Here is a 13,341-nt window from a genome sequence, read left to right as displayed (position 1 = left end):
CAATAAATGTTTTAAAGAAGCATATCTTTTGAACCATTATAGCCCCCTCGTTTGCTCTCCAAGAAGTCCTGGTTTGGATGAGAAATTACGTGGGACCCATTCCAGGGGCTCTTTTTAAGTGCAGTGGCTTTGAAACCTGAGTATGGCTCCCAAATCATTGTCTCCTGCTTCCTTGAGAAGAACCCTCATCTGTTTCTTAGTTGAAAGCAAAACAGCTGCAGGTTTTGACCATGTAGGTGATGGGTCTGGGCTGCAGAGAGAAAACACTACCCTCTTGGAGCTGCAGGGGGCAGTGTGGGTCAGTCCACAGCTGGACATCCTGGGCCAGCTGGAAAGGGCACTTTCGGGTTTGGTGGGGCCAGAGGGGTCAGCTGGGCAGCTCCTGCCCAGAGGCACTAGCCCAGGGATGGCTCCTTGCCCTCAAATGCCCTGAAAGCCCCAATTATTGAGGTGGCCAGGGAGGAAGTCAGGAGCTGGGAAATGGGGACACGAGACAGCCCCCTACTCTCTGGGGTCTCCTGGGCTGGTTGAGAGGTCCAAAACCCAAATCACCTTACACAGGGCCAGACAGTGTGATCCCAGGAAAGACTCCATCTCAGGTAGCTCAACCTCAAAATCTGGTGGGGTCAAGTAAAGGATGAAGAGAGAGAGGGGACCACTCCAAGAGAGGGGGCGGGGATGTGGGGAAGTGGATGGGGCTCAGGAAAATCCCTTTCCTACCCTTGGTTGTGCACCTCGACCTGCCTCCTGCCCTCCCCCCAGCCCAGCCACTGTTTCCCAGTCTCCTGCCCAGCTCCCTTCCTCGGGCCCTGGTGCAGTGACTTCCTGCAACTTGCCTCCTTGACCCTGGCCTTCCTCTCCAATAACCCCCACAAGGAGTGCCTCCCCCACATACTGCACTTGCAGCCCACCTCCCCTTCTGACGAGGCCCCTAGACACCAAATGCAACTGCTACAGGCAGTCTCCTCAGGAATGTTCCACCGTCCTCTCTAATGCAGCCTTTCATCTTCAGTAACAACAGGACATTGCTCATAAGATTTCAGTGAGAGGCCAGGCGCGGTGGCTCACGCCTGTAATCCCAGCACTTTGGGAGGCCGAGGCAGGCGGATCACGAGGTCAAGAGATAGAGACCATCCTGACTAACACAGTGAAACCCCATCTCTACTAAAAATACAAAAAAATAGCCGGGCGAGGTGGTGGGCACCTGTAGTCCCAGCTACTCAGGAGGCTGAGGCAGGAGAATGGCGTGAACCCAGGACGCGAAGCTTGCAGTGAGCCGAGATCGTGCCACTGCACTCCAGCCTGGGCGACAGAGCGAGACTTTGTCTAAAAAAAAAAAAAAAAAGATTTCAGTGAGGGTTGATGAGGTCATTGATCTCCGAACCTCAGATAGCTTATGCCGCTTCATAGGAGCTCGGTAACTGGGAGCTTATATTATTGCTTTATGCCTCCCGCTAAAAATCATCGTTATCCCCACCCTAGAGCCCCCATTCTCCTTGTCTCAGCTGATGAATGATGCTCCCTCCCACCCCAGCTCCCAAGATGGAAACCCCAGTACCTTTGCTGCCCCACTTTTCACCCTCATCCCACTGATCACCACTGCCATGGACCCTACCCTTGAAATCCTTCTGGACTCCCTCCCTCCTTTCCATTCCCATTGCCCCTGGCTTATTCTTTCTTAAACCATTGCTTAGATCAATACGTCTCAAATGTTGATGAGCAGAGGAACCACCCAGGAACCTTCGTAAAAGGTGGGAGGTCTGGGACGGTCCGGAGACTCTGCATTCCTCACATGCTCCCAGGTGATGCTCAGGCTTCTGGACCACTCTCCAGCCGCAAAGGCTACCCTGTGTCAGGAGCTGACGCGCGGCGTCCAGGGCTCCCTCTGGAAACTTTCATGGCGACTCATGGCTCGTAGCCAAGGTTTTTGAACTTCAGTCTATATAAAGCCATTATTCCCCAGATACTCAGATTTCTTCCATCTGGAGTTGGGCACAGGAATGGGCATCGTTCCTTCCTGCCCCCAGGTGACTCTAATAACGTAGATTGTTAATGGAAAAACGAGCCCCTAGGGCCAAGCCAAACTCTAGCATGGCATTGAGGGCCTACCCGATTCCTTTTCAGACTTTTCCTCCTCACTCATCTTCTCCCACGTACCGGAGAACCGTGAACTGCCTGGACAGTGGGTCCTGTCTGGGCTCCCTTCACTCCTCTGTCCCCTGCCTGCGTCTCCCTCTGCCTTCCATCCTGGATGACTCACTCTACACTGCATTTCTGGGGAAGGTTTCATTAACTGCGTAGAGGAATCATTGCTCCCTCACCTTTGCTCCTTGGCACCATGGCCTTGTCTCCGGAGCATGGGAGTGGGGTATCAGGGTGGCTGTCCTTCTGCCTGTCCTTCCTCCTCAATGAGCCACTTTAGGGCTGAAACAAGACTATATTATTTGCATCTCCAGGGCCTACCTGGCTGCCTGACCCAAGGACTTGCCCAGTGAGGAATATTAAAAAGACATCAGATGGAATAAAAAGACAGATTTATAATGAAATAGATAGCAGGTTGACGGTTGAGGGGAGTAAATATACAACCTGCTTTATCATAAATAAACTCCTTTTCTCATCTCAGTCCTGGAAATCACATGTCATTTCTGCTCTACATACTCAGCATTTGGTAGGCTCACAACACAAATGGATGAAATACAAATCCTTAAAATTCTGCATGGTTTTAATCACTGTTTCAAGCACCATTTGGACCAGGTCACTCGTGCAGGCCCACTGAGAGTGAATGGCCAGGGACTAGCAAGTTGTCATTGGCCTTAAAATATAACGGGGGCAGAGCCGGGCTCCAGCGGGCGGACAGGCTTTGAATTCTTCAGGTTGTTGCCCACTGCCGCTCACGTCAGGAAAATCACCTGCGGCTCCCCTGAGCACTTCTGGACCTCAGTTTCTAATAGATGAACAAAATGATCTTTGTCTTTCTCAAGGGTGTCAGCCTCCTCTTAGATCACTGAGCATTTGAAGAGGAGGGTTATCAAATTAATGCATGAGATGAGACAATGTTTCAGCTAGGAAGTCTGCATCTCTGGAGTTGTATTAAACCAATTAATATTCCCCAATCAATTACTCTGTAATTTACTCAAGTATATTAAAAGTATTGTGGCAGTGTGCAGTAACAGATTTTTAAAAACCGTGTGTGCCTACATGGGCAGAGCTGCCTGTTATGGAAGGGCCAGGGCAGCATGCAGCGGGGGTGAGGGCTTCTGTCTCCAGGGTTCCTGGGTTCAAATCACGGTTCCTCCATATCCTCCAGCCTGACTTTGGGCCCGTTCTTTATCCTTCGGGAACCTCTGTTTCTCAGCCCTGTGGGGTTATTGTGCGGATAATACAGATATAAAATACCCAGCACATACTAGGTGCTCATGGAATTATTTGTATATATGGCTCATTTTACAAATCTAAAATGTGTATTTTGGAAATTAAAAAAGAGGAAAGAAGTAAAAGTGCTGATGGCACCATCGTAGTTCTGGGCTAATTGTTATAATGTCCTCATAATGGTTTCATCTTGATAGTGGTGATTACTGAAACACAATTAGGATTTTTCACGCTCATTCAGATATCTTCTCTAATTACAAGCATTAGTGTTTAACATGTGAGCAGCCGGGGAATGGATGTTTCTTGGCCTCAGTTCTGAAATGGGGTCCATTTGCATCCCTGAGGGAGGCCTCAGGCAGGAGAGGGCTGCTGGTGGGGACAGGCTGACCTTGGATGGGGTTCAGGGGGTGGGGAGTGGAGGGGGGCACACCTCCACTGCATGTCTGCATTGTCAACAGCAAATCCCATTCAGCAGGTGCCACTGCCCACCTGCACCTGCCAGTGAGGCTCTAGTGACGGGTTTCCACACCACCAAGCAGTCACTGCCACATTTAGTGATGCTCTGATGTTTTGGCAAAATGGAGTGCCAGGTGAAGATCTGAGGTGATGGCCCACGGGTCCTCAGCGTGAAAGAGTCTTTTTCTGTGCTGAGCCACTTTACAGTCTGGGTCTGCCCCTGGGCATTCCTACCCCCTACCCCCAATAAACATTCACCTGCATCCCAGGGTACTCAATTGGCTCTGTCAAGATGAGTGGACCATAGCCCCATCCTTACAGAGGCAGCTTACCTCCACTTCACCTGAGAGTTCAGACACGGCCATGGTCAGAGGCAAGGGTCAAGCTGCATCCAGGCAGAGCGTGCTGGAGCCAGACCAAGCACGCAGGAGCTAGACTGAGTGTGCTGGAGCAGCGAGGAATAGAGAACTTGGCTGCAGCCGGGCGATGAGGCTGCCTGAACTAGGCCCTGGAGGATCGACGTTTCCCAGGCAGAGTGAAGGAGGACGAAGAAACAGATTGAAAAGCAGTGTCTTGCTGGGTGTGAAGAGGACAGCTGGCCAGAGAGCAAGGCTTGAATGGGAAGGGTAGAGTTAGCAGGGCGAGTGGAGGGTGGATGGTAGAGGGTCCAGGACACCAGGCTAGGTCACCCAGAAGTGATTTCTCCTAAGTGGTTCTGGGGAGGGCAGGGGTCTGGGATGAGATCGCCCTGGGTTCCAGTCCCCGACCTGCCCCCACGAACCATCAACCAAGCGGGTCCTCTGAGTCCTGGTTCCCTCCTTTGAGTGAATGTCCATAGTCAGTGACCGTATCCCCCTGGTGTTGGGAAGGCTCAGTGAGATGATCCGTGAAAGTGACAGGCAAACTTCTTGGCTCAGAGGAAGCCCTGAAATGAAGTTGGCTCTTATCCTCATCATCACTGCCCGGCACTGGAGGGTCCCACGGCTGCTGCTGGATGACCTCTGAGCCTGTCCCTGCCTCTCTGCAGGTCCACCATGGAGCCCTTGTGTCCACTCCTGCTGGTGGGTTTTAGCTTGCCGCTCGCCAGGGCTCTCAGGGGCAACGAGACTACTGTCGACAGCAACGAGACCACCACGACCTCAGGTAAGGACCCATGCCCCTCTCCCTTTCCCTGGCTGCCTCCCTTACTGCCTCCTCCTGAGCTCCTGGGACCATTCAGAGGGTGAAAAGGGGCTTAGGGTAAGAGAAGAATGGTGTGGCTCAATTTCTTAGTGTGCTTTTCATAGTTTGTGCCTCTAACAACAGGAAGGCTAAATAAGCTAGTTTAGCATTTGGTTGTTCAGCAAAGCTTAGTGTTCTAGAGGTGTCCCATCTACGACCCCAGCTGAGAGTCGGGGTCAGCCTTGGCTGGAGGCGGGAGAGCAATAGGGTTAAAAATCCCCCAAAATCCCGTTGTGCAGAAAACCAACCATGAACATACATGGACGAGGCGATGTGACAGTTAATGTCCCTGATGTGACAGTTAATGATATGAACTAAAGAATTATTCTTAGGCCGAGTGCAATGGCTCACGCCTGTAATCCCAGCACTTTGGGAGGCCGAGGGGGGCGGATCACGAGGTCAAGAGATTGAGACCATCTTGGCCAACATGGTGAAACTCCATCTCTACTAAAAATACAAAAATTAGCTGGGTGTGGTGGTGCATGCCTGTATTCCCAGCCACTCAGGAGGCTGAGACAGGAGACTCACTTGAACCCAGGAGGTGGAGGTTGCAGTGAGCCGAGATTGCGCCACTGCACTCCAGCCTGGCGACAGACCAAGACTCTGTCTCAAAAAAAAAAAAAAAAAAGGAATTATTCTTAATATTTTAGGTCAGATATTGGCATCATGGTTAGTTTTATTTTTAAAAAGAAGAGTCCTTGCCTTTCGAGATGCCTGCTGAAGCGTTCATGAGTGGACTGTGATGTCTAGGCATTATGCAGAAAAGAGCAAGAGGGAAGTGGGGGTGGGAGCTTGTGAGCAAAGTCACACTGAGGGCCCCACATGATTTTCTAACGCTGGACAAATGTCCTGCGAATGTACACTTGGTCCCAGGAGGAGGAAAGAGTGAAGATTTCTGGCAACAGAACCTCCAGTTAGGAGAGCAGTTCTAAGTGCCCACCTGTCTTTTTCCTCTTCATGTTGAAACCTCAGAGACATCTAAAACCCCAAAAACGAGAGACCAGAAGCTGCCAGCAAATATAAACTTGCCTCTTTGCAAGCCAGTCCTTCAGGGGCAGGTCACTGATGATTCAATGAGTTATTTCAACCCACAATCCCGACTTTTCTTCCCAATGCAAATCAACTGGCCACTTAGAAATATCTGACAAACTGCCTGGATGTCCCCTCACATCCAGGAGTCACAACGGCAGAACATCCGTTTGCGCAACAGTGGGGAAGAATCTGCCCGGGCTCTGCAGACAGTCCCTCAGGTGGCACTGTGGGCACCAGCGGGATGACGTCCACTCCACATCTGAGGCTTTTCAGTTTATTTGAAAACAAAATTATTGGCTCACATATTGCCACAGACATGGGGTGTTACTTTCAGGAGAAGGACACTGTCATGTGACCTCAGCACCCAGAGCAGAACTAAATGTGAAACTCACACCTTGGTCCAGCCTCTGCCAGGGCCTCTGCGTGCTGAGCAAGGCTGCTGGTCCACAAGCAAGAGGGAGACGGGCCTCGGGTTATAAGGCGCAGACGGGCTCCTTTGACCTAGAATTGTAGAAGGGAACCTGACCCTGTGAAGTGCCCTTTAAATCTTCATCTGACCCCCGGAAGAAGTATGAAGGACCATTTCAGATGATAACACGTTGCCACAGTGTGCCAAAATAACAGGAAGCTGTTTCATTTGTTCATTGAACAAATTACATTCAGTACTCATCCAGACACATTCTTTTACAGAAGGAATTGAAGGTAAATATTTACAAATTATATAATAAAATAATATGTAGAAGAACACAATGGAAACATGAGTAAAGAATATGACCAGGCAGAATACAAATATCTAATTATGTTTCACTAATCATGAAAAGATGCTCAACTCTCTAGAAATTAGAGAAATGCAAGTTAAAATAACATTATCATTTTACCTATCAGATAGACCGAAATGAAAAGGGTCGGCAGTATCCCAGAGAAGAGAAATTGCTCCATTGCCCGCTACGGGCAGCGTTCCGCAACCTTTGTGACACCAGGGACCAGTTTAATGGAAGACAGTTTTTCCGTGGAGTTGGTGGGGGGTGGGGGTGAGGAGGGCATGGTTTGGGGATGATTCGAGTGCATTATATTTATTGTGTACTTTGTTTCTATTATGATTACATTGTAACATACAATGAAATAATTATACAACTCACCATCATGTAGAATCAGTGGGAGCCCTGAACTTGTGTTCCTGCAACTAGATGGCCCCTCTGGGGGTGATGGGAGACAGTGACAGATCACCAGGCATCAGGTTCTCTTAAGGAACAAGCAACCTAGATCCCTGTCATTCACTATAGGGCTCGGGCTCCTGTGAGAATCCGGTGCCACCACTGATCTGACAGGCGGCAGCGCTCAGGCGGTAATGCTTTGCTCACCTGCTGCTCACCTCTTGCTGTGTGGCCCAGTTCCTAACAGGCCACAGACTGGTACCCATCCGTGTCCTGGGGGGTTTGGAGACCCCTGCTATGGATGAGTGTAGAAGTTGGAAACTTGGGGCTGCCAACTTGGCAATTGTGTTAAAATGTAACAGGCGTAGAGGCTAACACAGAAGCTATCCTACAGAAACACTTTCGAGACACAAAGATATATATATATGTGTGTGTGTGTGTGTTGCAGAACTGTAGGTAATAGCAGAAAAGTTGGAAACAACTTAAATGTCCATCCTATTTTGGTCTATCCAAAAAGTGGAATCCAAGCAGCTATTAAACAGAATGAGGAAGCTTATCTGGGCTGACGTGGAAACTCTCCAAGACAGACAGCCGTACCAGAAAGGCAAGCTGGAGAACTGCCCCGCGGTGCATTTCATCTGTTTCTTTCATATTTAATGTGGCTATATGGGGACGTGTCTTAAAATTGGTAGCACTTCACAATTATAATCAGTATCATTTTTTTTCTTTCTTAGTGGTACTTAAAATAACGATACTTTTTACAATCCGTGAAGCTTTGGATGAAACGAGAAGAGTAGTATGGTCTATTTATTTCCCAAACCTGCATATTTATGAACGTAAATTTATAGAAGAAAATGTCAGGAAAGATACGCTTTGAAATCTTAATTATGTTTAACTCTGGCAAAGAGAACAGGTTCCTGAACATTGAAAATTTTAGGCCAGAGTGAGCTGGGACCTTAAACCATTGTCTGCGCACCTGTCCTTGAGTGAGCCACATCTTTCCAGCATGGACTTGCTCCGCCTCTAGGGGCCCTGGGGGAAGGAGGGCTTGGCATGAAGGTGGGAGAGGAGAAGAGGGATGGAGATAAGACGGGGGCCACAGTGAGAGCAGCTGTGCCCTGGGGCAGAACTGAGGTGGTCCCTGGAAGACCCCAGCTCTGGACTGGAGCTCAGGATGAGCTTCCTGAGCAGAGGGTGCTGGGTGGTCACACTGTAGCCAAGGTTGCCGTTCTCTTTGTCTGCTCCAGAGTCACATTCAAGCCTAAGGTTTTCAACTTTCAGGATCAGATTCTGTGTAAGCAAACATGCACACACACACACACACACACACACACAAAGTTGCAAGTGTACATACGTATAAAATCGGTGTGAACATACACACACACTTTGCTTTGGGCAATAGCTGGACGGTCATTCAGGAAGAAGGCTGCTTCAGGATGACCACCCTGGGGACTGGTCACCTTGACCTCTGTCCCACCCCGTCGGAGCCACGACAACATGAAATGAAAATAGACTATGACTGGAATTTCCTTCTCAGATGCCTCCCGGCCTCCTGTCTGGACCATGTTGGCGCCCAGAGGACATTTTTGTTTTCTTCCTGGTTCACACCATTTTAAAAAATTGTATTTCAATTGAATTTCTTACCAATATTTAAAAATCAGAAAATGTTTACATAAAAATATGAATTTCTTCTTTAGGAAAGTGGGAAGAACTAGGCACTGTGGGCACCCCTTGTGCTTGGCCCCAGTGGGCTGGAACTCAGAAGTAGCCGTCCCTGCAGGCAGCACACGGGGAGTCCCCACTCCCGCCCCCACTGGCCTCCCCGCGCCACAGGGGATGTTCTCGCCTGCCCCTTGGGTTGGGTTTCTGATCCTGATCTCTGGCCCCCTGAACAGAGGCAGCTACTACCCCAATCGTTGCCTTCGAGGGGCTTCCCCAGAAACCTGGGCGCCACGGCAGTCATGCTGAGGGCCTATTCACTCACGGCAGAGTAAGGTTTGCGCTTTGAGGCATCCTGGGCCTCTCTGGGTCCGCAAGAGAGGAGTCCAGTGGGCTTCTTGGAGGTGGGGGCCTTTGAGATTGTCCTTGAGGAGTGGGAACATTTTGGTGAGGAGGGTGCTGTGTGGCTGGCTGGGGAGGAGCAGGAACAAAGTCCGACGTTGGGAGAGCGGGTGGGGTCCAAAGGTGGCAGCGAGGCCACGAGGGCCCCTTGGAATTTGGGCTGGTGAGCCAGGGGCAGGTCCTGAGCAGCAACAAAGCCGCTGAGCCGGGCCTGGAGCTGCGGTCTCTTTCCGGGTGAGGAAGGTCAACCTGTCAGGTACAAAGGACAGAGTAAGAGGCGGGTGGTGGCTGGGCACTCAGCCTCTGACACGTGGAATCGGGACCTGGAGGCTCTGGAAGGTGGGGTCACAGTGCGCTAGGGCCACAGGCCTCTACCCAGCCCCAGGGCCCGGCCGCCTCCCTATGCCAGAGCTCCTGCCCAGCCCAGGGGGCCCTGAGAGCTGAGCCATGCCAATTCAGCCTCCCGCGCTGTCTTAGGGCCCTGCAGTGGACACCGGCCCCTTCACCCTTCTCCAGCTTCTTAGCAGGAGAGCCAGGCAGCCAGGCAGCCAGGCCGTGTGGGGGTCTGCGGAACTCACCCCTGTCATGCCTGCCCCAGGGATCTTGGACAAGTCACCTCACCCACTCCTCAGACCTGGATTCTTTCTCTGAATCAACAGCAACAACCAAAGCTACTTCTCTGTTATCTCGTGGGGCCTTTTCAGGATGATGGGTCCACTTTGCAAACTATAGTGTGGGGTTCTGGTGTCCAGGAAGAAGAGCTCATGGAGGGGGACTCTTGTGCAAACTGTGAAGTGAGGTCAGGGGTTAGGGTCTTTCTGCTTCTCCTGCAGGCCCTCCGGACCCAGGCGCCTCCCAGCCACTGCTGGCCTGGCTGCTACTGCCGCTGCTGCTGCTCCTCCTCGTGCTCCTTCTCGCCGCCTACTTCTTCAGGTAGGAGTGTCCTGGTGCACTGACTTGCCCCAACCAGCTCAGAGGAGGAAATGAGCCTTCTGATGCTGCGGGCGTGGGCCGTGCAGCAGAGGGCAGCTGGGAGGCTGGGTGGCCGGGCCTGGGAGACACACAGAGGCCAGGCCTTAGCACGGCTCAGCCATGAGCAACAGGAGTAGCTTTTCCCGGCTCACCTGGTGGGTATCACTGTGCCGAGCGCTGTTGGCTCTTAGGGAACCTGGAAGTGTGGAAACCTAACAAGTCCTGTGTCTCTAAGGTTCAGGAAGCAGAGGAAAGCAGTGGTCAGCGCCAGCGACAAGAAGATGCCCAACGGAATCTTGGAGGAGCAAGGTACAGAAGCTCCTCTCTGGCTGGGGCTTGGGGGAAAAATGTGTTCTTTTTTAACAGACACTGACGTGCTTTCTCTCTTTAACATTCAAAGTAAATTTTGAGGTGTGCCTTGCCACTTTCATCTCACTTTACCTGGTATGATGCTGTCATTTAGAATTTCACTATTTCAAAACTTTGAGGATCATTTTTCTCTCTGGCGTGACACGGACGTTTGAGACATTTTTGTTTGTGGCTTTTTTTTAGAGAGACTGTTCATATCCTGTCATTTTCACAGGGTGTTGACAGGTAACACTTTTCAGTGAGGCCTTACAATGGTTCTCAGATAAGACTGTCTGGCTCATAAACTATTCAAGTGGGTTTGTACTGCTTTAGGATCAAGCTGGAAAAAGGGACTTGCTCTACTAAAGTGCTTCATGTTTACAGAGCATCAGAGTCAGCTGGGAGCATTTCCAACTTCTCCGTCAGAAGTATAGTTTCTCACTTGTTGTTGCTACTTACAACGGAACATTGTTTTTCTCTCCATACATCGAGATGAGATGACCGAGAAACGTGTGTAAGGCAGAGGCCACAAAAATATTACTTCACACCCCAGTGACTACAACTTCCTGGAGTCAGCTTCCTACCTAACTGTAATCAGTTCTATGGTTTGGGGGAACACACGTGCTGTCAGACTAAAATAGACTCTTCAAACGGACCTTAGATAATTAAAAGAATATCACTAACAAGGATCAGCTGAAATGGAGCCTCCCGGTGCTCGTGGGACCCGAGCCCCTGGTTAGATGATAATATGGCCCCAGGTGCTGTCTTCCTGCCCTTGTTCCAGCCCCTGGTTCCCTGCCCTGCACGTTTCAACGGCAGGAACGGGAGGGAAGAGGGTGCGGCTGGTGAGTAGCAAGGCAGCTCAGCGTCATTCATTCTGATCCTGTCTGTCACTTGGAGGAATGAGCTTTGGGTGAAGTTTTTGACTGGGCTTCAGAATGGCTCTGCAGGTAGGGACAGGCCCTTTTGCAAGTGTGACAGCTGGGTTATCGTGCTGACCCATGATATCATGCTGGGTTGTCAATATCAGCTCATCCTCCAGGAAGAGAAACACATGCCCATGACTGTTCTTGCCTCTCATTCCGGACCTGGAGAAGGAATGTGTCCAAGAACTCCTTTATAATGTGTACTTCTCCTTCTCGATGCCCCTTGTCACCCTCCCCAGACAAGGGTGGTTTTCCCTTGGAGCTTATGGGGTTTGAGGAACCAGGAATATTTGTTATGAAGAAGAAAAGGCTGAGAGAGACTGTTCTGAGTTTGCTCCCAGAAGCCATAATTACTCTTTCTTATTTCCAAACCTGGAAAGCTGAGCTGGAGAGTGAGGCCATCTTGAATCCTTTTTTAGAAGGAACAGGGGCTGGAGGGAAGGAGAGGCAGAAGGGTGGGTGGATGAGTGGCCTAGGGAGGGGGACAGGGTGTCTCCTATGAGGGAGAGCAGGTGACACTGGGCAGAGGGACGCCTGTCACTTGTAAATGATGTGGATGCCTCATAGGAGTCGAGTGTTTGGAATAAGCTGCTCGGGACCCGGCTTAGCCCAGCTATGTGATTTGAGAGAACCGTTCCAGCTCCAGCCTGGTCATTTCTTCAGGAATGTCGTTGGTCAGCTTGGTTACTCAGTCACCTGTCCAGGAATGTGGCTTAATGGCCCCCATGTTTCTTTTGATCCCACAGAGCAGCAAAGGGTGATGCTGCTCAGCAGGTCGCCCTCAGGGCCCAAGAAGTACTTTCCCATCCCTGTGGAGCACCTGGAGGAGGAGATCCGTATCAGATCTGCCGACGACTGCAAGCAGTTTCGGGAGGAGTTCAACGTGAGTGTGGGGAGGGGCCCCCTGCTGGGTGCCCTGTGGTCAAGACCTGTGAAATCCAGTGTTAGAGTTCAGGAAGAATTATCCCAAAGACTCAGAACCCTTGCATTGGTTATGACACTGTCCCATGAATGGGCGTGGGAGGAAACCTGGTTTGTGGTGCAATGTCCTTCGCCAATGCATATTTCCTCATTTATAAGATGAGACAGTTGAGTTAGAGGTTTGTGAAGCCTCTTTCCACCTCCCACACTCTGAGTGTCAAGTTTTAAAATCAACTGTGACAGAAACACTGTTATCTCGATAATGTAGAAGGCTAGGGCCTGAGCACAGCACAATATGACAATATCATGGTGAAAGCAACAGAGCCCCAAACCATCCTTTCATGGCTTCTGAGAGCTGGAGCATCTAATCGGAGTAGGCGATGTTCCTCTTCTGAACCACCATCTCAGCATTAAGGAAGCAGCTATGAGCTGCCTTGAGGGAACACAAGCTATATCTGCTTGTGTATCAACATGAGTGGGTGGGTGGGTGGATGGATGGATGGATGAGTGGGAGGGCAGATGGATGGATGGATGCATGCATGGATGGATGCATGCATGGATGAATGGATGGATGGATGAGTGGGAGGGTGGATGGATGGATGGATGCATGCATGCATGGATGGATGCATGGATGGATGAGTGGGAGGGCAGATGGGTGGATGGATGGATGGATGGATGGATGGATGAGTGGGAGGGCAGATGGATGGATGGATGATGGATGGATGAGTGGGAGGGCAGATGGATGAATAGATGGATGCATGGATGGATGGATGGATGGATGAGTGGGAGGGTGGATGGATGGATGAATGGAAGGGTAGATGGATAGATGGATGGATGGATGGATGGATGGATGGATGGATGGATGGATGGATGAATGGATG

At 50.6% G+C, this 13,341-nt stretch overlaps 1 protein-coding gene across 2 annotated transcripts in view; it reads left to right on the top strand.

Moving 5' to 3' along the window:
* PTPRE (protein tyrosine phosphatase, receptor type, E) overlaps nucleotides 1–13,341 on the top strand; it is a 99,594-nt gene that overhangs the window by 49,014 nt on the left and 37,239 nt on the right. The window contains exons 2-5 of one of the 2 annotated variants that reach the window (XM_011998120.1): nucleotides 4,853–4,968; nucleotides 10,127–10,226; nucleotides 10,501–10,574; nucleotides 12,286–12,422. In XM_011998120.1, the coding sequence (XP_011853510.1) occupies nucleotides 4,860–4,968; nucleotides 10,127–10,226; nucleotides 10,501–10,574; nucleotides 12,286–12,422 (420 nt within the window). In that variant the 5' untranslated portion in view covers nucleotides 4,853–4,859. Of the gene's footprint in view, nucleotides 1–4,852; nucleotides 4,969–10,126; nucleotides 10,227–10,285; nucleotides 10,421–10,500; nucleotides 10,575–12,285; nucleotides 12,423–13,341 lie in introns of those variants that run through there. The other variant, XM_011998121.1, reaches the window with a different exon arrangement.

Source organism: Mandrillus leucophaeus, unplaced genomic scaffold (assembly GCF_000951045.1).
Source record: "Mandrillus leucophaeus isolate KB7577 unplaced genomic scaffold, Mleu.le_1.0 Scaffold557, whole genome shotgun sequence".
Lineage (NCBI taxonomy): Eukaryota > Metazoa > Chordata > Mammalia > Primates > Cercopithecidae > Mandrillus > Mandrillus leucophaeus.
This window is presented reverse-complemented; position numbering and strand designations above follow the sequence as displayed.